At 36.9% G+C, this 21305-nt stretch overlaps 1 protein-coding gene across 1 annotated transcript in view; it reads left to right on the top strand.

The window, feature by feature from the left end:
- Positions 1-20753, top strand: part of PNLIPRP3 (pancreatic lipase related protein 3) — a 30560-nt gene extending 9807 nt beyond the window's left edge. The window contains exons 3-12 of the mRNA XM_063103257.1: positions 2441-2560; positions 3421-3552; positions 8021-8129; positions 8887-9006; positions 9090-9212; positions 12908-13026; positions 15899-16031; positions 18017-18128; positions 20228-20395; positions 20690-20753. Of these exons, the coding sequence (XP_062959327.1) occupies positions 2441-2560; positions 3421-3552; positions 8021-8129; positions 8887-9006; positions 9090-9212; positions 12908-13026; positions 15899-16031; positions 18017-18128; positions 20228-20395; positions 20690-20753 (1200 nt within the window). The remainder of the gene's footprint in view (positions 1-2440; positions 2561-3420; positions 3553-8020; positions 8130-8886; positions 9007-9089; positions 9213-12907; positions 13027-15898; positions 16032-18016; positions 18129-20227; positions 20396-20689) is intronic.
- The last annotated feature ends 552 nt before the right edge of the window (positions 20754-21305 follow it).

Here is a 21305-nt window from a genome sequence, read left to right on the forward strand (position 1 = left end):
TAAATTTACACTTAAAAATGGTGAAAATGGTCATTTTTAGGTTATGCATAGTTAGCCACAATTTTTTAAAAAGTGAAGAGAATCTATGCTGAAAATAAGCATTTGGGGTACCTTCTCTGCCCTTTAGTACTTTCAGGGTATGTCTTTCCACTCAGGACTAGCTCTATTCCCAGGCCTTGACTCTCAGTAGTCATAGGACTCATTGATCCTTTCGTCCTTATGTACAAGGGGCCGTACACTTGAATCTTGGGGAACATAGTCAGTAGAAGAGAAGCTGATGAAGACCAGTCTTTACGTGAGGTTGGGTCCTAATGCTAATGAAAATTTGAAAACCAAGTACTTCCCTAATAAAGGGACCAAAAAACAATGTTCTTCACGCCTTCCCCACTGCCCTCGATTTGGAAAGAATCACAAGTAACTATAGAGATCTGTACATGAATTTTATAATGGATGGAAGCCCAATGGTTTGCTATTAAAATATTTTCTTAAACACAACTAAATAAAGGATGAGTCAAGGTTTGTATTTAAAACAAGGATTTCCTCAGGCCTGGCCCATGTGATGCATAAATTTGGCTGTCTGTGTTTATAGGAAAGCAGAAGTAAACTCTGTGCAATTAACATACTCTCTTCTCCAGAAATAAACATGGTGTGGTGCAATAAACTTGGTCTTCTGCAAGTCATGGGTCTTCACAGCTATAATACCAGCCCACTTCCCCCATGAAACCATGATTCCTTAGCCTAGAGTGACTCATGCAATTACTGGTGCTGATGCACATTTTGCATACTTCTGGAAGTTTCTGTCTCTGTAGCTTTAGTCAAGGCTAGAGCATACCAAAAGGTGATTATTTTTTACTTACCTAGAAATAAGATCACCTGGAAATCATCAGAATGGGTTGATCTAGCACCAATTAAGTAAGCCCCATCTCTACTCAGTCAGAAGGCCCAGCCAAACCTTAATACGTTAATTAACCCTTCCTCTCAATAACCAGTTCTGTACCATATTGACATCATTTTCTGTCTCTATTCTTGTGGCAGCAGAATCCAAGTTGTCTTCTTTTGATTTCATGATGCTGTATGAAGTTTCCCACATTTATGCTGATATGCTGCTTGTCTTAGACCATTTTCTGTTGCTAAATTCCCTCTCCAAAATAGGTTTTCTTATGTAAAAATGGGAATATAGTAGGTGTTTAAGGAGATCCAACTGGATCTAAAAGAGTTGGAATGAATGAGCATCTGGATTCTTTTCAATTTATAGATCGAATCATGTTTTTGCACTTGGACTGCATTATTTAGCAGAGAAGTGCTTTCTAGAAAGCACTTCTAGAAAGTCTGAATACAATTGATTTTATTACCTGCCTCAGGAAACCCTACTTCTGCTTTGGGTCCTATGAGTAGAGAACACGATGAACAGAACACAGCTTGGGGGCCTACTGGCTCTCCACACACAGCTTCAAGGACCACGTGGGTGTGAACCCCAGCTCCAGGACTCATCCCCTGCAGTACTTTTGGACAAGTTCCTTGACCTCTCAGTGTCCCTTTTCCTAACTTGTAAAATTAGTACCCACCTCACAGTGTTGCGAAGGTTAAATGAGCTACTCTACAAAGTGGTTAGAACAATACCCAGCAAATAGACAGGTAGGTACTATTACAATATTAGCTATTAAATTACTGCATAAGCCAACTTATGATTCTCATAATTGTTAGCTTCCAGTCTCGGAGATACTTTAGCTAGCCAGCAAGTTATATGATTAATTGTATATTGCTATTAAACGCAGGTAGCTAGTAATATGCTCTTTGTTTGCATTTCGTAAGTGTCTATATGTGTTGTTTCCCAATTGTAGGACTCACCATTGTCAAACTTGCTATTTGCTGATTAGAGTACTCCTTTTTTTCCAGTAAAATTACTTATACTTGTGCCAATAAAATACAAGAAATATAAAAGAACATTTAATGTCATTATATAAAATTATCTTTAATATGTTGTCATATTTCATGTGATAAGACTCTAACCTCTATTCCTCACTCATAAAGTGAGGTGGACAATCTCTATTTTTGCCACCCATGTAGCATGCTTCTAAACTTCAAATAAGATAATTCTCATGAATTACACTATAACTGAGATGTACTGCACAAAAGTAAGTTTTACTGAAATTCTGATTTAAACTTTCCAACATTGTCTTTAAACATTGCTTTAAAAACTAAGGCTTTTTATTTCTTTTCCTTATGTTTAAATTTGTATATTGCATTTTATAATGCATTAATAATTTTTGGTACTTCTGCAATATGTAGCAGTAAATACTTCTTTAAAGTAAAAATGTATTGAAGAAGGTTGTTAAAAAATCAAATTTAGCAAAAGACTTTTGCATAGCTTTAGAATAATTCTACTAAATATTAAATAATTTGCAATTATTTTACCTTTATCTCTTTCCACTTGAAACAGGAGATCAGTGCAGTTAATTATTTAACTATCCAAGCCTCACATTTTGGAACAGACAAGATAACCCGTGTCAACATACCTGGATGGAAAACAGATGGCAAATGGCAGAGGGACATGTGCAATGTATGATGTGAATAAACTTTTTTACACTAGTATGAAAGCTTTACATTAACATGAATGTACTTTGCAAGGTATTAATGCATCTTCATTGAAATCTTCCATTTGATTATCCACATTATCCATGTTCCAGGGCCTCAAATGAGTTATCTATTTTCTATTTATTTTTAATTTTTAATTTTTAATTTTTATAATTGGCTTTTAGTTTATTCTACAAGTAAAATTTGGAAAAATGATGTTTGATATATGTTTAGCATAATTCAGAGTAGTCAACTTTTCTTTTTTAAATTTTTTTATTTTAACTTCTCAATAAACATTGTAGTTGATTTTCATGACACTTTACCCATTCCTCTTCCCCCTCCCTTTCTCCCCTCCCCCAACATCATATCTGTTCACTTGTCTTTAAAAGTTCAAGGAATTGTTGTGACTGTTCTGTCTTCTTCCCCCCATTTTTAATTTTTATGAATTGCATGGATTATAATGGGAACAGATTTTTGTAATCATTCTTGGATAAATTCTCACCTTTGACAAAAGATTGAATGGTATAATCAATTTCTCATTTAATTTAAGAAAAAAGTTTCCAAATTAACTCTATTAAATTAATTTTTCTCTGTGCCTAGAATAGTGTTTGCTAACATCATAAGCAATTAATTATTGATAAAGCTATATAATGTAGATAACATTAGTATCTATCTCATAGAGTGAGGATTAAATTAATATATGTGAAAGGCTTAGGACAGAGCCTAGCATGTAGTAGGTTCTCAATTAATACCTAGTAGTATTTTTTTATTGTGGAATCAAGTGTTGAGACACTTTAGTTTTCTTTAACTTATTTCTTTAACATTTATAACAAATCTTTGTACCAGGTGTTGCTACAAGTGGAAGATATAAACTGCATCAATTTAGACTGGATTAATGGTTCACTGGAATACATCCATGCTGTAAACAATCTCCGTGTTGTTGGTGCTGAGGTGGCTTATTTTATTGACGTTCTTATGGTAAGAAGAGTTGATTTTTTAAAAAATTTCATTTAATTGGTTTTGGATCATAACACCCAGAATTTTGGACAAGTTTATGTCTCCTTTTTATTACCTTAGACAAGTACTGCGTGTGTGAAATAATAAACTTTTGTATGTGGGAGCCAGAAAAGAAAGTTTCTTTTTACTACAGAAGAGCCTGTGGTTATATGAAGCACCACTTGGTGGCAGTGTGTCTACACAGGCTCATTACTAAAAAGTCTCCCCAAGGTTTTTGCCTTGGTCAGTGTGTTGGACTATCTCAGTTAGTTTTCATCACGTTGTAAACCTATCCTTAGTAATTATAAACTGTTTCCATTTTACAAATTCTATTTGTTTAGAATGCGAAATGCATTTTCCCACAGAAAGAGGGTTCTATGGCAATGAACTAGTTAGGATAATAGGCCAGTCCATGCACAACTATTTAACCTACACACCTTCTGAAGAATAAAATAGACCCTTCTATTTATGAGGGCTATACTCTGAGACGTTTATGAATTGCCAAATGCTCTACTATTATAGAAAGTAATTTTCCACCCTTAAATGCAGTGAAGTCAAATCTGAAAATATATGACCCTTTCAGATTTTTAAGGAGGGCTCATTCATGCACTCAACAAATATTTCACTCTGCATTTGTTATGGGCCAGACATTATTCTAGGTACAGAAGACACAAGTTTTGAGCCAAACATTGTTTCTGCTCTGACAGAGTGTACACTGTAGTAGGCAATAGAAGTAAACACATAAATGAATGCACAAGAAAATGTTAGCTAGGGACAAGTGCTGTGGAGAAAATGCAAGGCAATAGGATGGAGAGTGGCAGGAGCAGAAGCTAATTTGGATGGGCAGCCAGGAAAGGTGATATCTGAACACTGACCACAGTTAGTAAACAGCCTAGAGAAGGAATCAGGGAGCCAAATACTCATTTGTGCCTCCACACTTCTCTATCCCCTCTTCCCACTGTGTCAGGGAAGACTAGGGTGCAAGGAGGTCCTTAGAGTAGGACTTTGTGCACAAGGCATGAAATCAGATTATTTACTTCCTCTTTGAGGAAAAACCAGCTGTAAGCTTTTGTGAATTTCTTCATTGATCCTGGGGCCTGATCTGTGGGCTCTTCTAAATCTGGTAAATGAACTGTAGTGGCTTGCAGGAGATGTTTGTGGAAGTGAAGGGAAAAGTGTCTGCTGAATTAAATAGTCATTAAATTGAACAAGCTACCTTGGTGGTCCAAGGTGAAGAGTGGGAAAGGATTTAGGGTGAGGGGGCTCCAAAGCCTCTAGGAACAATTCGGGAGTCAGGCCTGAAGAAGGAGAAACTAAAGGAACTGCTGAGTCTCTTCTCTGCCTTTCCTTCTGTCATTTCATCACAGATAACTAGAGCACCACACTTTTCCACCTGGACTGGTTTTAGGGCAAGCAGGTGCCTGGGAACGGGGTACAAGATAGATGGGGAAGAAGGAGAGGAAGAATAAAGGGGAGGACAGCTGAGAGTTAATCTCAAATACCAGCCTGTATAGGGAGGTAGGAAAGAAAGTAGAAATTTAAAATGGTTGCAGCAGTGGAGGAAGGGATGCCCTAATGACCATGTGCCACTCATTGGCACATATGTAAATGAGAGAGAAAAACACTCTTTGTAAAGTAACCTATAATATTGTCATAACTGGTGAAAAATGAAACATTTGATCAAATGACAAATGTAGCCAAGAGAAATCAGTTGCTTGATTTTTCACTACAATCATGACAGCCTGAAATTTAGCTGAAACTAAAAATGCTTGCTTAGGAGCAGTGTCATCAAGATAGTGGGACAGGAAGTCCTATACCCTCCTTCCCCCGCAAAGCACTGATTTAGCAACAATGCACAGACAAATTCTCTTTGTGAGAAATCCAGAAACTAGTTGAGAGGCTTCTGCAACCTGGGTAGACACAAAACCAGCTACACTGGAGCTGATAGGAAAATTTAAGACACTCTCTTGCCATAACTCCTACCCCAGGCATAGAATCATATAATATGAAGGAAGTTCCTCACACCCATCTTCACCCTGGAGAGGAGCAAAGTTGGACAGCATGTCTAATGTTCCAACTCTTCTGGGGACTTCTCAAGGTACTGGCTTAAATCTTGCATGTCTTGGAGCACTGATGAGGCCCGGCATACTTTAGACACCTGGGGGCCAAGGAGACCAAAGATGGTGGTTTGAACTGCATGCAAGCAGTTGCCATAGCCTTTTCCCCCAGCTCAGTGCAGAGTGAGTGGGCAGAAAACCCTAGATCCCAGGTTCATCTTAGAAGGGAAAGAGTTGGACTGCAAATCAAAATTTCCAACTTTTCCAGGAGCTGCCTGAGGGACTGGCTTCTGCCTCACCTGTTTTGTAACACTGATGGCACCCAGCTTACTAGAGATGCCTGGGGGCTACTAAGAACAAAGACAGTGGTTTGGTCTAGCACAGGTTTTAGAGGCCCCCAGAATCTCTGGCTGGGCTGATTGGTCTTCTCCTATACAGGACAATCCATGAAGACTGGGAGAGGTGGCTCTTTTTTCTAATGTGCAGATACCATCACAAAGAGTCAGGAAAAATGAAGAAACAGGGAAGTATATACCAAACAAAGGAATAAATTTATCAGATACAGATCCTAATGAAACAGAGATTTTGTTATGATTTACCACCTAACAGAGAATTCAAAATAACCATCATAAAGATGCTCAATGATGTCAGAAGAATGTTGTGTGAACAAAATGAGACCTCAACAAAGGGATAGAAAATACAAAAAGGACCAAACAGAAATCTTGGAGCATAAAAATACAATGACTGAACTAGAAAATTCACTAGAGGGATTCAACAGCAGATTAGATCAAGCAGTGAACTCAAAAATGGGTCACTGGAAATCTTCCAGTCAGAAGGGCAAAAACAAAAAAGAATCAAAAAGAGTAAAGAAAACCTAAGGGACTTATGGGACACCATCAGGTGAGCCAATAAATGCATTATGGGAGTCTAAGAAAGAGAAGAGGGAGAGAAGGGACCAAAAAGCTTATTCAAAGGAATTATGGCCCAAAACTCACAAATCTGGAGAGAGATACAGGAAACTATTGGATCCCAAAATAGATGAACCCAAAGAAATCACCCCTGGGACATTTTATAATGAAATTGTCAAAAGCCAAAGTCAAAGAGAGAATTTGGAAAGCAGGAAGAAAAAAGCCACTTGTCATATACAAGTTAATCTCCATAAGACTACCAATAGATTTCTCAACAGAAACCTTGAAGGCCAGAGGGCAGTGGATAATATAATCAAAGTACTTAAAGGCAAAAAAACAAAAAACTGTCAATCAAGAATACTACACCCAGCGAAACTGTCCTTCAAAAATGGAGAAATAAAACTTTCCCAGGCAAACAAAAGCTGAGGGTATTTATCACCACTAGACATGTCTTACAAGAAATACTAAAGGGAGTTCTTCAAGTTCCTCTTCAAATGAAAGAACACTAAACAACATCACGAAAGCTTTTGAAAGTATAAATCTCTCTGGTAAGGGTAAATGTATAAACAAGTACAGAACGCTATGGTACTGTAATAGGTGTGTGTAAATCACTTTTAATTCTAGTATGAAAGTTAAAAGACAAAAGTATTAAAAATGACTATTACTGTAAAAATATGTTAATGGATGTACAATATAAAAATATGTGGATTGTGACATCAATAACATGAAGTATGGGACATGGAGAAGTAAAAGCATAGATTTTTTGTGTATGATTGAAGTTAAGTTGTTATCAGCTTAAAATATAATATCATAACTGTAAGATGTTTTATGTAAGCCATATGATACCCACAAAGAAAGTACTTATAAATGATACACAAAAGAAAAAAAACAAAGCATGTTAATACAAAAAAGAAATCAATAAAACCCAAAGGAGACAGCAAAAGAGGAAAAGAAGGACAAAAGAACCACTGGACAGACAGAAAAGAATTTTTTTAAATCACAAATAATAAGTCTTTCCCCATCAACAATTACTTTAAATATATATGGATTAATGTTAAATGCATTTATATAAAATACATTTAATATACAAAGGTACTTTAAAAAGTGAGTGGAAAAAATAGAATTAAAAGAGAGTACAAATCTTTCCATGAACTTTTTAAAGACCCCTCATAAATAGATTAAACTTCCCAATCAAAAAATAAAGGATAATTTTTTAAAGGATCCAACTGTATGCTGTCCACAAGAGATTCATGTTAGATTTGGGGACACACATAGACTTAAAGTGAAGGTATGAAAAAAGATAATCCATGCAAACAGCAACCAAAAGAGAGCAAATGGCTATGTTTATATCAGACAGAATAAATTTAAGTCAAGAAATCTCACAAGAGACAAAGATGGTCATCATATAAAGATAAAATTGTCAATTCACCAAGATGATATAACAATTGTATCTTGTTCTGTTTTCCTTTAAAACAATCCTATTAGAAAAAATTTGGATATTCCCCTTCTAAAGTGCACTTGATTGGCCACAGCTTGGGAGCACATCTGGCTGGAGAAGCTGGGTCAAGGATACCAGGCCTTGGAAGAATAACTGGTAAGTATGCCCTGGTGTTGGGCCTTGTAGAAAGCAAAAAATAAAAAAATAAAGATACAAAAGATCAATGAAACAAAAAGTTGGTTTTTCTAGAAGATAAGCAAAATAGACAAACCATTAGCTAGGCTAACTAAAAAAAGAAGACCAAATAACAAAAATTAAAAATGAAAAAGGAGATATTACAACCAATACCTCAGAAATACAAAGAATCGTTAGAGACTATTTGAACAATTATACACCAACAAATTTGAAAACCTGGAGGAAATTTCTGGATACGTACAAATTAGCAAGGTTTAACCAAGAAGATATAGAAAACCTGAACAGACCAATAACAAGTGACAAGATTGAAGCAGTAATCAGCAGTCTCCCAAAAAAGAAAAGCCCAGGACTGGATGGTTTCACTGCTGAATTCTATCAGACTTAAAGAGGCCTGCTGTAATTTATAACCTTATTGTATGTATGGTATTCCGTATACAGACCCTAGAATGGCCATATTTCTGACTTTCTTAGCCTTTTTGGCATTGTCTCCACATAGTCTTACTTGTGTGTAGCAATCTGACATTGCAATGTATACAGATCACGCATTTATAGACTCAGTTTACACATCTGTGCTTTGTCCTGAGTGATATTTGATCAATATAAATCCTATAGGAAAGGATAACTTGCCTTCACCATTTATGCTTCCAAGATAACAACAGTATCAATGTGCTCTCTTACAGAACATATCTTTGTTTAATAGACATTGTGCTTTCTCTAGGGTTGGACCCGGCTGGGCCATTTTTCCACAACACTCCAAATGAAGTCAGGCTAGACCCCTCGGATGCCAACTTTGTCGATGTCATTCACACAAATGCAGCTCGCATCCTCTTAGAGCTTGGTAAGTTTTTAACAGTAACAAAAACTGCATTGAAGCCTAGAGGGAATCTGTAGAAGGATTTACCCTGTTTTTATCTATTTCAGGTACTGGAACTATTAATGCTTGTGGTCACCTTGACTTTTACCCAAATGGAGGGAAGCACATGCCAGGATGTAAAGACTTAATTACACCTTTACTTAAATTTGATTTCAATGCTTATAAGAAAGGTAAATACTTTCTAAAATATGAAGGCTGCTGATATATATTTACTCAGCTCCCTCCTTAGACAAAATACACATCTTTTATATGTAATATACCTATAAAAATATTTTTTCATCCAAAACACAGTCGCATGTGTGAGGCTCTCCCGCAGTTGTGACCTTTGTCTCCCCAATGCCTTACACAATATGTAGCATATTTTAATTACTCAGTATGAACAAGGAGGGTGTGTTTATTCATTCAGTAACTATGCTGACTACATGCCAGGCATTATTCTAGGAGTAGCACATATAGGGATGAATACAAAACACAAAAATCCCTCCCTGATGGAGCTAATATTCTAACTTGTTAGGAAGCCAATAAACAAATAATATAACTGCTAAGGAGAAATAACAAAGCATGGAAGGGGAATATGATGTCTTGGTGACAGTGAAGGTAAAGTGGGGGAAGGAGAGTTTTGATAGGGTGACAAGGTAGTCCTTACAGAAAAGATGACCATGGGGATACCTGGGGGAAAGGCATTCCAGGCCAAGCAGGGAAGCAGGTGCAAAGGGCCCGAGACAGGAGCCTGCTTGGCAGGTTCATGGCAATGAGGAGCCTATTGGGGCTGGAGTGAAATGAAAGAGAAGAGAGCAGTAGGGCAAAAAGTTAGAGAGGGAGGAAACAGCAGCAGAGGGAGATAACACAGGACCTATGGATTGTAATAAAGACTTCAGGTTTTACTCAAGTGAGATGGGAGCCATGGGAAAGTTCTGAGCAGAGGAGAGACAAGGTTTTACTTAATTTTAACAGAATCACTCTGGATGCTTTAATAGCAAATTGAGCAAATACTATTTTATCTTTTGCAGTTATTTCCAATAATAATAATATCTATAGGGTATTTAGTTGCAAGGCACCAAAAAGTTGTTATTTGGGAATTTCCTTGTTATTTGGGAATTCCTCCCTATCTCTACATTTTATTATGTAAAAAATGAAATACATCATGCATAATATATATTAATATACAATAAAATAATATATGTATGATGATATGATAATCAATATATGGATGATTCTAAATATCTCACCACACAATCCCATGTAGTCACAATATCTAGATGATGAAATATTTGATCTTTCATTTGGCTGTTGAAAGAGGGAAGATACACACATCATAACATTGAGAGTAATTCTAGTTTCTTCTTCACTGGAGATAAATTACAAAGTTTTAATATTTGCTCTGAAAGACTAAATGTGGTTAGAGGGATCTATTTGTAATGACTCCCTTTAAAAAAGAACACACAACTCGTGAATCAACAGGTACTCGAATGAGAATTAAAGTCAATTACATCTAGTACAGATAAGCAAAATTCATGTTAAAAAAGGCCTATTATAAAACTTCTTTCTCCCATTATTTCCCATATTATGATTTAAAATCATTTCTGTTGGGATGAAATACAGATCATAAGACTTTTTTTTAACATAACTATATTAAGTGGTATACACTGTTATACACAGATAATATGAAATTCTGTAAAACGTTAATTCAAGTAAAACATACATTTACCATAAGCTATTGTTGCTTTGCCCCCACAGATTTGTCACCCCTTTTCCCCTGGGGGATGGAGCCACAAAAGATTACTCAAAGCCCATTTCTTCTGAGCAGTAAGAAACCCCAAATTGGCTAATATCCTTGAACCCTCAAGAGAGAGGCATCCCTTCCATTTGGGAAATTAACCATGAATTGGGGTTCTCCTCCAGCATTTATTCTCCAGACCTGGAAGTTACAGGAAGAGAACATAGGTGGGGTTATATTTTAACAATATAGGCTGGTAACTTTCAGTGAAACAAGTCAGATGACATTCCATTAAGGCAATTAAGGGGTCCACCAACAAAAGCTTGATCTTAGCAAACATTCCTTCTTACAGCAATTTCCCAGTATCTTTACGTATCAATCAGTAACTTGTCTGTCTTTGAGCCAGCAATCTTGCTGTGTTACAACTCTTTATCTTACAACAGAGACTCAATAGCCTGGGGAAAATTTCCTGTTTTTTGTAAGGTCGATATTTGAAACTGCAAGGCTTTGGAAAACCAGGCCCTGTGAAGTACATTTGCTTTATAGTATACTCCACAAGCTATCATTTTGAGACATTATAAAATTTCCAACAACTCTATTAGATTAAAAGCACATTTATCATTCACATTAAGTTCTTTAGATGAATTTTAAGACTTCAAGATATTCTATTTTACATTATATTTGTTGCTAAGAAACTATTACTTTTAAAATTAATAGTTCACTATATTCTAATAAACCATCTTGTCTAAATCACAATTAACTGTGAATATAAATCTGTATATATACAGAGACCTAATGTAAGAGAAGTCCTTGTTTAAAAAAAAGAAAAGACAATGCCAATTATTGATCTCTGCTGACTATATTGCATTTCTGAAAGTCTCAGTTTCAGTTATCTATTACATAAGAAGCCATAGGGGCTTAAAAGAACAATCATTTTACTGTTCTGAAGGTGAGGATTCAGGTAGAGTTCTGCTAAGACTGCTTTGTGTGGTGTCCTGGGGTACCTTCTGTGACTGCATCCACCTGGGGGCTGGGCTGAGCTAAACTGTGTGGGCAGATCCAAGATGGCCTTCTGTGTCTGGAGCCTTGGAACTGGTTCTCCTCTGTCGAGTGGTCTGTTATCTTTGAGGGCCTCTCTTTCCAGCAATTTAGCCTGGATTTCTTAACAAGGCAGCTAAGTTCCAGGAGAGCAAGAGTGGATGCTGGAAAGCCTCTTAAGACTGAGGCCCTGGAACTGGCTCAATGTCAGTTCCTTCACATTCTGTTGGTCAAAGCAAGTCACAAGATTAGCCCATTGTAATCCAGGGGTGGTGCTGGTGGTGAAAAAATAGGCCCCATCTCTTAAGAGAAGGAATGGTAACATGATATTGCAAAAAGATGAGGACCTGGGAAGGAGTGATTCATTGGAGATCATTATTACAGATAATCATCTACCACATATACTATCAAAATCAATTTTCTCAAATATCAACTAAGATGTGCAGGTCATTGAAAGAATAGCTCATGCCATTCAGTTAAAATGTTACTATGTAACATTAGACAGCATAACTGACTAGAATGCCATGATAACTTTAGAATGCACACATGTATTTAGATCTATCTTACTTATTATTGCAGTAATCCTAACTACTGGTAGCAATAATGTCACGCTTGACAATAACAAAACTAATTTGTCTTTAGAATTCTTTATAATACCTCCTACCTGTCACACCTTTAAGCTCAGCACTGGTTAACATTGCATTGGTGGCTGTTTTGTGATTGAGTAGGCGGGAGTTCAGCCATTCCTGCAGAAACAGACAGAGAATTTATTGGTCTAAGGTAGAGATGCTGTGTGTACAAGAATACTTCTGTCAGAGTTTCCAGAAAGTGTTTGGAGATACTAGTGTCAAAGCACAAAGTCATCTACATTTGCTTTTGTCTACGTATTTACCTACCTGCTCGAACATCCCTTTAGATTCACACAAAGAATTCTTTGGTACAAAGAAAATGACATGTAATATTGTAAATGTTGTGCAATATCCAAGCTTAGACATAGGTCTAGCCACCAAAGTCAAGAAACTGTCATTTAAAATTACTCTTCCTAAGAAATGGTTCATGCTTTCAGTTATCACTTAATTGCTATCAGTTAACTGGCAATTGTTTCCACAGAAGTGGTTTCCTTCCTTGAATGTGACCATGCCCGAAGTCATCACTTTTATGCTGAAAGTGTTCTCAATCCTGATGCCTTTATTGCTTATCCTTGCAGATCCTACAAATCTTTTAAAGCAGTAAGTAAAGCATTTTGCAATGGAATTTAATGGGAAAGTAATTTTTCAAAACACGATCAGCCTGCTAAAAATTAGGGCTTTGAGTATGTGGCAAAAAGCGCATCTGTCATTTTGGGAAATGATGGATTGTTTTGGTGCTGAGTACCGAGCAGTAGCTGGGATTGCTGAAGGGCTGAAATAAATAAACCAACCATTTGTATTCTGGTTGTTTCAGCTCTTTTGAAGATTATATGCAATTTTGCTCTTTTAGCCATTTGTTATGCGGTAATTAGACACTACTGTGTAACAGCCATAAGTCCAGGGCAAAAATTTTTCTGTGCGTATATTCTAAATGTCATCTTCAAAGATGCCCTGAGAAGGCTGAACCAATCAATAGCTACAACCAAATATATTACTATTTACTTGGAACATGAAAATTATTTTATTACAATGTATTACAATTATTTATACAGAGCAGAACTAAGGCATAGATAGCTCACAGGAGTTCCATAGAGATCAATTCATGACAAATACCACATCCTATTTTGCTTCGGTCACAATGCATGTGGTGCCAGATCTGAGCTACATGTATTTTTCATTTGGCTATCACTATGAAAAGGAGAAAGAAAATCTATTTTGTAGTGGAAAGTGGAAAATATTTTCATTCTTGTACTTTAGAGACCTAATTCCCTGTTTCTATCAGGGTAGTAAACACGGGCTTTCCAGATGAAATTTATGGTAAGTAACAGTGCTTTCTGAATAAGTGCAGTGTTAGGACAGGAATAAGCATTTTCCTCCTGCTGCAGAGCATGGCAAGTGGGTGCTCTCAGGCCGTCCTCTTGGTTTCTGGGCTAGTTATCCTTGCTTTTAACGTGTCCTAGTGAGTTACAGTTCTCGGGAAGCCTGACAGCCAAACACTGGTATTTCCTACATAACTTCCTTCCCCCAACCTCTCCCTTCTTCCTGCCACAGACGCAGCTGATAGGAGTGGCTAAGGGATCCTGGCGTTTACTAGACAGAAGGCAAGTGGAAGCAGGCACCCAGAGTCATTGTCCTATATTCAGAGATAAGGGGGTTAATCTCCCTTAGGAGCTGGCTGGCGCCACATGGATGATAATTTTGGCTACAAACTAGAGAATGAGTCAATTTTCTTGACATGTTTTATTGCGTTTTACCCAATAGTCATAAAACGACATGAATAGAACAGAATAAAATAAAATAATATAAAATAAAATGAGAGGTTCTAGCTCCAAGCCACTCATGTAAATGTTCTTGCTCCATCACTTGATAAAGGAGCAACATTGGACAAATTGACTACTCTGTGCTTCAACTCCCTCATCTATAAAACAGGGAGAATGCAAGAATAATACTAGGGGAGTCTGTGAGTATTGAGTTAAATGCACATAATATAGAGCAGTGCCTGCCACATGATAAGCATTCAATAAGTATGAGTCCTTATATTTTAGTAGAATTTCTCTTCACTAAAAGTGGAGTTTTAAATGGGCTGTGTTACTGTAGTCCTAGCCTAAATGTCCATGGTTTATTAAATAAAACATTCAAAGACTAGAATAGCAAATACTCAATCCCTGCTCCCAAGATTTTTTAAAAGTTAGCATTTTATTAGTGTTACTTTAGGTTTTAAAACATACAGATAAAATTTTAAAAGTGAAGTAGTTTACATTCCCCTCATTCCCTCCGCTAAGGCAGAGTTTGAAGTGAATTTGAGGTATATCAACTAACTGGTACCCTATTATAAGTATCTTTCTGGATTTGCTGTTTTCATTAAATATTATAAATTTGAAATCTACGTTGATATCTATAGATGTAATATATTTAGTTTTGTAGGAATCAGCCACACAATTTATTTATTCATTCCCCTACTAATGTGAGCTTTGCTTGTTCCCAGTTTTTGTTATTGAAAGCAATTCTACCATAAACACTTCTTTATATGTCTCCTTATGTATTTGAGTGGAAGTTTCTTTATGGCATAAAAAGGATTGAAATTATCAGAGCATATGTGCATTTTCACCTTTATTAGGTATCACCAAATTGCTGTCTAAAATGTCTATCAATTATTAAAGAAAAATAAAAATAAAGGCTGTAGTTTGATTTCCCTGAAACACTAGCTCTAGTCATATACAAAACACGAAAATGTAAGCTTTACCGCCTTGTCAGCATGATTCAGTGAAATTAAACCAATCAGCTGTAGATAAATCAGCTCTACCTTCCCTAGAAAAGAATGTTAATATACAACAACCATCCACAAAAAAAGTCAAAATACTTCCTTTTTTACACTTTATAAATTGTGCTGTAACTATTATAAGGGTTGGCTTCCTACTTCTTTCAGTCTGAGGTCTCTCAATTCAAAATCTATTCTTTTGTATACACAATAAACTTTAAAAAAATTTTTAGTTTAATCTGATTTTATTTTTGACATATTTTATATTCCCATCAGAAGCAAGTAAGAATTCTCCTACTCCATGTCTTCACCAGTACTTGGTTTGCCAGTTGTTTTAATTTTTGCAAATCTTCTGAGTATAAAATTGTGTGTTATTTTAATTAGCATATTGCTGACAACCATATAGTAAGACTGAGCATCTGTTTTTACGTTGTTACTGACTATTAGAGTTTCATCTTCTGTGGATGGTCTATTTGTACTGTTGATCCATTTTTCTAATAGGCTGTCTTTCTTCTTGCCTCAGCTGCTTTTGCTGTATTTTGTTTTGTTTTTGAAAACAGGCATGGTGATCTATGAAGCAATTTAGTCATTTTTTAATACACATACTTTATTTAGATTCCAAAGATTTATTATAATTTAATAATATATCATGAGTTTATTGAAGGGCAATGTTTCTCATTACATAAGTGATGACCTCTTATTTTCTGTCACCAGGGAAATTGTTACTGTTGTCCCAAAGAAGGTTGTCCAACAATGGGTCATTTTGCTGATAGATTTCACCTCAAAAATATGAAGACTAATAGATCATATTATTTTTTAAACACAGGATCTGAATCCCCATTCGCCCGTAAGTATTATAGCTAAGTTTTATTGTAAGGCTTTAAGGTACTTATCTTTAAAAATTCAACAGTTTTTATTGAGTGTTTACTAAATAACTGGGCATTGGGCCAGACGAGGATGCAGTGAAGAACAGTACAGCGAGGTCCTTTGTTGAGTTTATGCTAGTGGGGAAGACAGCAAGGAAAATCTCAGTTTCAACCTGAGAAATAAATTTTCTGTTCAGAGACATTCAAGGTCCGTGCAGAGCATAAAGGTCAGGGGGGCCTTTTGTGGGAAAGTGATTTCTAAGCTGACTCCTGAAGGATGAGCAGGAGGTAGAAGAAAAAGGGGAGTATTCTAGGTAGAAGGAACCACATATATAAATGCCTGGAAGTAAGAGAGCAGAGACTGAAAGAAGCAGCCCTCTGCCAGGATGGCAGAGACCAGGAGGAGAATAATATGAGATGTGGTGGGAGAGAGAAATCAGGTCAGAGGATGAAGGAAGAGCCTTGTTACCATGTGGAGAGTCCGGGCTTTATCTCTGAGTGAGTGGAAAGCCGTTAAAGAGTATTAAAGACTATCAGATGGGTTTTTGTGTTGTTTTTTTAGAAAAATCATTCTGGTTGCTGTACAGATTAGAGGGGGGCAAGATAGAGACTGGGTCCCTGTTAGACATTTGTTGCAACAGTCCAGGCAGAAACGTAGAGAGAAGTGGAGAGACTGCAGAGGTGGTGAGAAGACAAAAGCAAAATAGAATGTGCTGAATGGATTGGGAGGATGCGGAAAAGCAAGGAGTCAAGGACATTCTGGCTGTGGATGATGTGCTGTTCGCTGAACCGGGTAGCACCACAATAGGGGCTAGTTTGGAGTAAGCGGATGTCCAGCTTCTAACATGTTACGTTTGAGGTGCCTTCAGGGCTTGGGCAGTTAGAGATATGGGCCTCAGCCTCTGGAAATGGACGCGGTCTGAAGGTAGAGATTTGGGAGTCACTCAGTCTGTAATCAGAGCTCAGAGTAGATGAAATAATTACCCAAGGAGAGAGTGTCAGATGGCAAGAATAGGGAGCAGAGAAAGAGACCCCTGCAAAGGAGACCGATGGATGTGCAGAGAGAAAGGAAAATTGTTGTGGGCTGTAGTTGAAAGAGCCAAGGAAAGAAAAATGATGAGGAAGGGAAGACGCATTCACCGCACCAAAGGTGCCCAGAGGTCAGATGAGCCAGTGGCCCAGAGGGGCTTAGCAAGGGTGGCTTCAGTGGAGAGGTGACAGTGGAATCAGGAGGGAAAGAGAACTACTTGGCAGTGATTAAATCAAGATTTAAAAATACACTCTGGCAGATTTTGTCCCCTTTCAAATTTTTTTCAAAGAATGGTATGAAGAATTGCATTTTTTCAATTCGTTACTAAGCATACGGTAATTTCAGAATTCAGGATGAAAGATCTGCTCAGCTACAGATTTTTTTAAAGTTACACTTGACCATTTACAAAGGAATTATCCTATGGGCAGACATTGTATCAACCTGTATCTATATGGACTGAGCATTCCTAGCACAGATCCCTGCAGGAGAGGAAGAGACAACTGTGATTGCAAAAGCACATACCTTCTTGCCCCACAGGTCTTCTAGACTTTTTCTGGATTAGTTGTCCAACTATAACAAATAAAAACCTGGCCACAGAAAGCATGTGTGTCACAAAATACAAAGAAAAAAAATTCAACAAAAGAAGACACACAATTTCAAGTCATAAAAAGACCTGGAAAATGAAAGAATTTTCTTTTAAAAATATTATTAAAATATTTACTTCTGGAAAATTAAAATGTGAACTTTATGTTTATTTCTATATATACCTTTTCACCAAATTCACTGAAACCAGAAAATTGTATTTTTTTCATGAATATGTACAGCATTGTTCATATACAACCCTGGAAGTTGCACTTACATTAAAGAACCCAGGATGTCGTGCTTCTCCTGTATTTTTAATCCTTTCTCTTCCTTTCTTGTTTCCTTTACTTCTAGGTTGGAGGCACAAGTTGTCTGTTAAACTCTCTGGAAACAATATCACTCAAGGGAGCATATATCTCCGTGTAGCTGGGACAACTGGGAAAACAGGGCAGTTTGCAGTTGCCAGGTAGGCAGAGAGAGGAGCTGGCCGCTGCCAGGTCAGTTAGACCGGCTTGTGGAGCTGTTCAGTCTTGTGTTTTCCTATAATGCCACAGGAAAACATGTTATCTTTGACTTTTCATTTCATGTTTTCCAGATATAAAGTAGAAGTCATAATATCTATTATAGCTCCAGCTAGAAACAGAAAATATTAGGGAATGACAGCTTTAAAATACAGATCTAGATAATATAGCAAGTGGAAAAAAATTGACAGTAGAGTACCCAAGGTGTATTTTTAATCCAGTCTGTTTAATATTATACAAATCTGAGCATGTATTTTTATTTGCATAAGTAGCAAATTACTTATGAAGTAAGACATTTATATCAATTGCTAAATTTCTGATAGGCTGTCATATCCACAGACACAGGACATGTGCTGAAATAGTCAAAGGTAGGAATAATTCAGTGTAGATGTTCACTGTGTATCTTTTGCTAAAGTTCCCCCTTATCTTGAGTTTTTATTAATATTTTATTTGATCAGCCTTAGCATTTTCATATTACATATTTCTCTTCCATTGTTTAATTATGTAATTCATTTCAAAATTAACATTATATACACTGATGAGATACTACCTTTTTGCAAACAGATGAATGGATTAGATGTTTTATCTCTATGATTTCTATCATCTTCAAATACTGGGCACAGGCATGAACAGCAGGGATTTTGTGGTTGTTTTCTCAGATGTGGGATGCATTGGTTAAATCCTCTGGCAGAGTTTCTGCATGTCACCTGACCTTAGTGCCACTGCCTGTTCAGTCAGTGCCTGTCTGGATACCGGTGGATGCACAGTCTCCAGCCCATGTTTCTAGCCACATCACCTACCATTTAGCTCCGTTCATCTCTAGTTCAGCCAGGTTCCACCGTTTATACTACCCAGCATTGAACAGATCCCACCCTTTGAAGGGCTGCATTGTACGGGTGCTGAGTGAAGGCAGCTCATGGAATGACAGGAAGATTACCCTTCATAACTTGGAAGAAAATTTTTCTTCTGTTTATTAAATCAATTAAGTCTACCTGTGCTGGAGTAAGACAGACTCTAGGAACAGCAACATTCATTCATTCATTCATTCATTCAGCAAACGATTGTGTCTACACTGTGCCAGGAACTGTTCTAATTGCTTGAGGTACAGACACAGGTCCTACTCTGAGGGAGCTTATATTCCAGTTAGAGGAGACAAAGAATAAATTAACAAAGGAACAGCGATAAATTATGAAGAAAATAAGGCAAGGTGACATAGTAGGGAGCAACAAGGGGACCAGTTTATATTGGTCCGTAGCTTAATCAGTTACTAACTGTAGCTTAATGTATGTATTGACACAACCAAGAAAGGAACTGTATCAGCAAAAGGAGCATGATTATCAATGGACACAGGCAGTAGGAGTCAGATACCCTCATGGAGGGAAGAGATTTTGGTTTGGGTGCCACAAGCAATCTGGGCCACGAGAAGACTTTTGTATTGTGGAGAAGGAGCATTTCTTCTGTTTCATTTTGGCTTGGATGGATATGCCTCAAGCTTCAAAATAATCCAGCTGTCTCTGCTATATTGTCGTGCTCACCAAAACATCTTCTGATCACTGGCTTGGTTACACGATTCCCTTTGTGTGGATAAAGGAGGTGCCAGGGAAAGGGTAGGAGAGCATTCTGGTTAATAAAAAGGAAGCATTTGCGCATTGTGAATTGATAAATGGATTTCTGGTTTATGGATCAGTCTTGTATGAGTTTAGTCCATCACTGGCATCTTCTTCATTCCCCTGGGTCAGTGTAATCTGGTTTCTGATACCAGTGAAAGGCTAGATCTTTCACTGTGGAGAACCCATCGTGATAATGCCTCTCTAGGCATCCCCTAAAACTCAGGTGGCCAAGCATTCACCTGGCCCTTCTTTCAACTTCAGAACCATAATATTCTGAAATGCTGATCAATGCAAATCGAAAGAATAAGTCTCCCACAAGCAAATGCCATCAAATGCAAGTTTCTCTTCCATGGTACATGCACAGATGTGTTTTCTTTAATTCAGCATCGTGAATACCCAGTGCAAGCTTATGAGTCTTATTCTTCTGTTTACAGTGGAAAACTTATGCCAGGCATGACTTATACAAAATTGATTGATGCAGATGTTAATGTTGGAAACATTACAAGTATTGAGTTCATTTGGAAGAAAGATTTGTTTGGACATTCTCAGAATAAGTTGGGAGCAGAAATGGTGATAGATATATCTGGAAAATATGCATATAAGTAAGTATTACTTTTTCCTTTTTATTTCCAAACATATCTTAAACTGTATAAATGGTATTTAAATCCATATATAAATTGAAATTTGCAGCTAGTATAGAACTCTGCACACCTTGAAGCTTTGCAATTAAGGAAAATTAAATTATTTAAGAAATCAATATTATATTTGCAAAAGTATTTTGAAAATAATACCTGCTTCTTAAATCAGAATATCTGACAAAGTCTCCTCTCACCCCCCCCCCCCCCGCCAAAGCATATTAAAATCCTTTTTTTGTTTTTTTCCTTTAAAATTTTCAGATCTACCTTCTGTAGCCAGGACATTATGGGACCTAATCTTGCCCAAATCCTGAAACCATGCTAATTCCAGACATTGCCTTGATGGATTTATTTAGCAGGAGCAATTAAAAACAAAGGAGTCTCCTTCTACCCGGCATGCAGACCAAACTTGGCTCTTGTAAATGAGACAGAAAAGTACAGGTTTGTTTGTTTATTTCTTGCATAGAATGCTCTTCTCATTGATAAACTTTCACATGTGCCTTAAAAACAGACTGAGCCCTGGGACTGAATATAATTCTGTGATCTGTAGGAGTGTGTATATCAGTGACAAAATATAGCTGCATTGGAATTTCCCTGCATAGGAGGAGGTGATGCTAAAGTACGATTGTGTAAACTCACTGGGCAAAAGGGAGCCTCTGTTTTTGAGTACATTTTGAGTATTTCCAGGTGGAATAATCATTGTTCTAAAATGGTTTAAAGAATATTTATTATGTTGTTAAATCTTACTGAGACAAATTATGACTATAGTTCATGATATATAGTAAGTTATAACTTTGTGGGTTGATGTGTCCACCTATTAAAAATGGAAATTAATGAGAATGCACTAATATTTCCAAGGTGTTTCTTGGTCTTCAGG

The sequence above is a fragment of the Cynocephalus volans genome, chromosome 7 (assembly GCF_027409185.1).
Source record: "Cynocephalus volans isolate mCynVol1 chromosome 7, mCynVol1.pri, whole genome shotgun sequence".
NCBI classification, from domain to species: domain Eukaryota; kingdom Metazoa; phylum Chordata; class Mammalia; order Dermoptera; family Cynocephalidae; genus Cynocephalus; species Cynocephalus volans.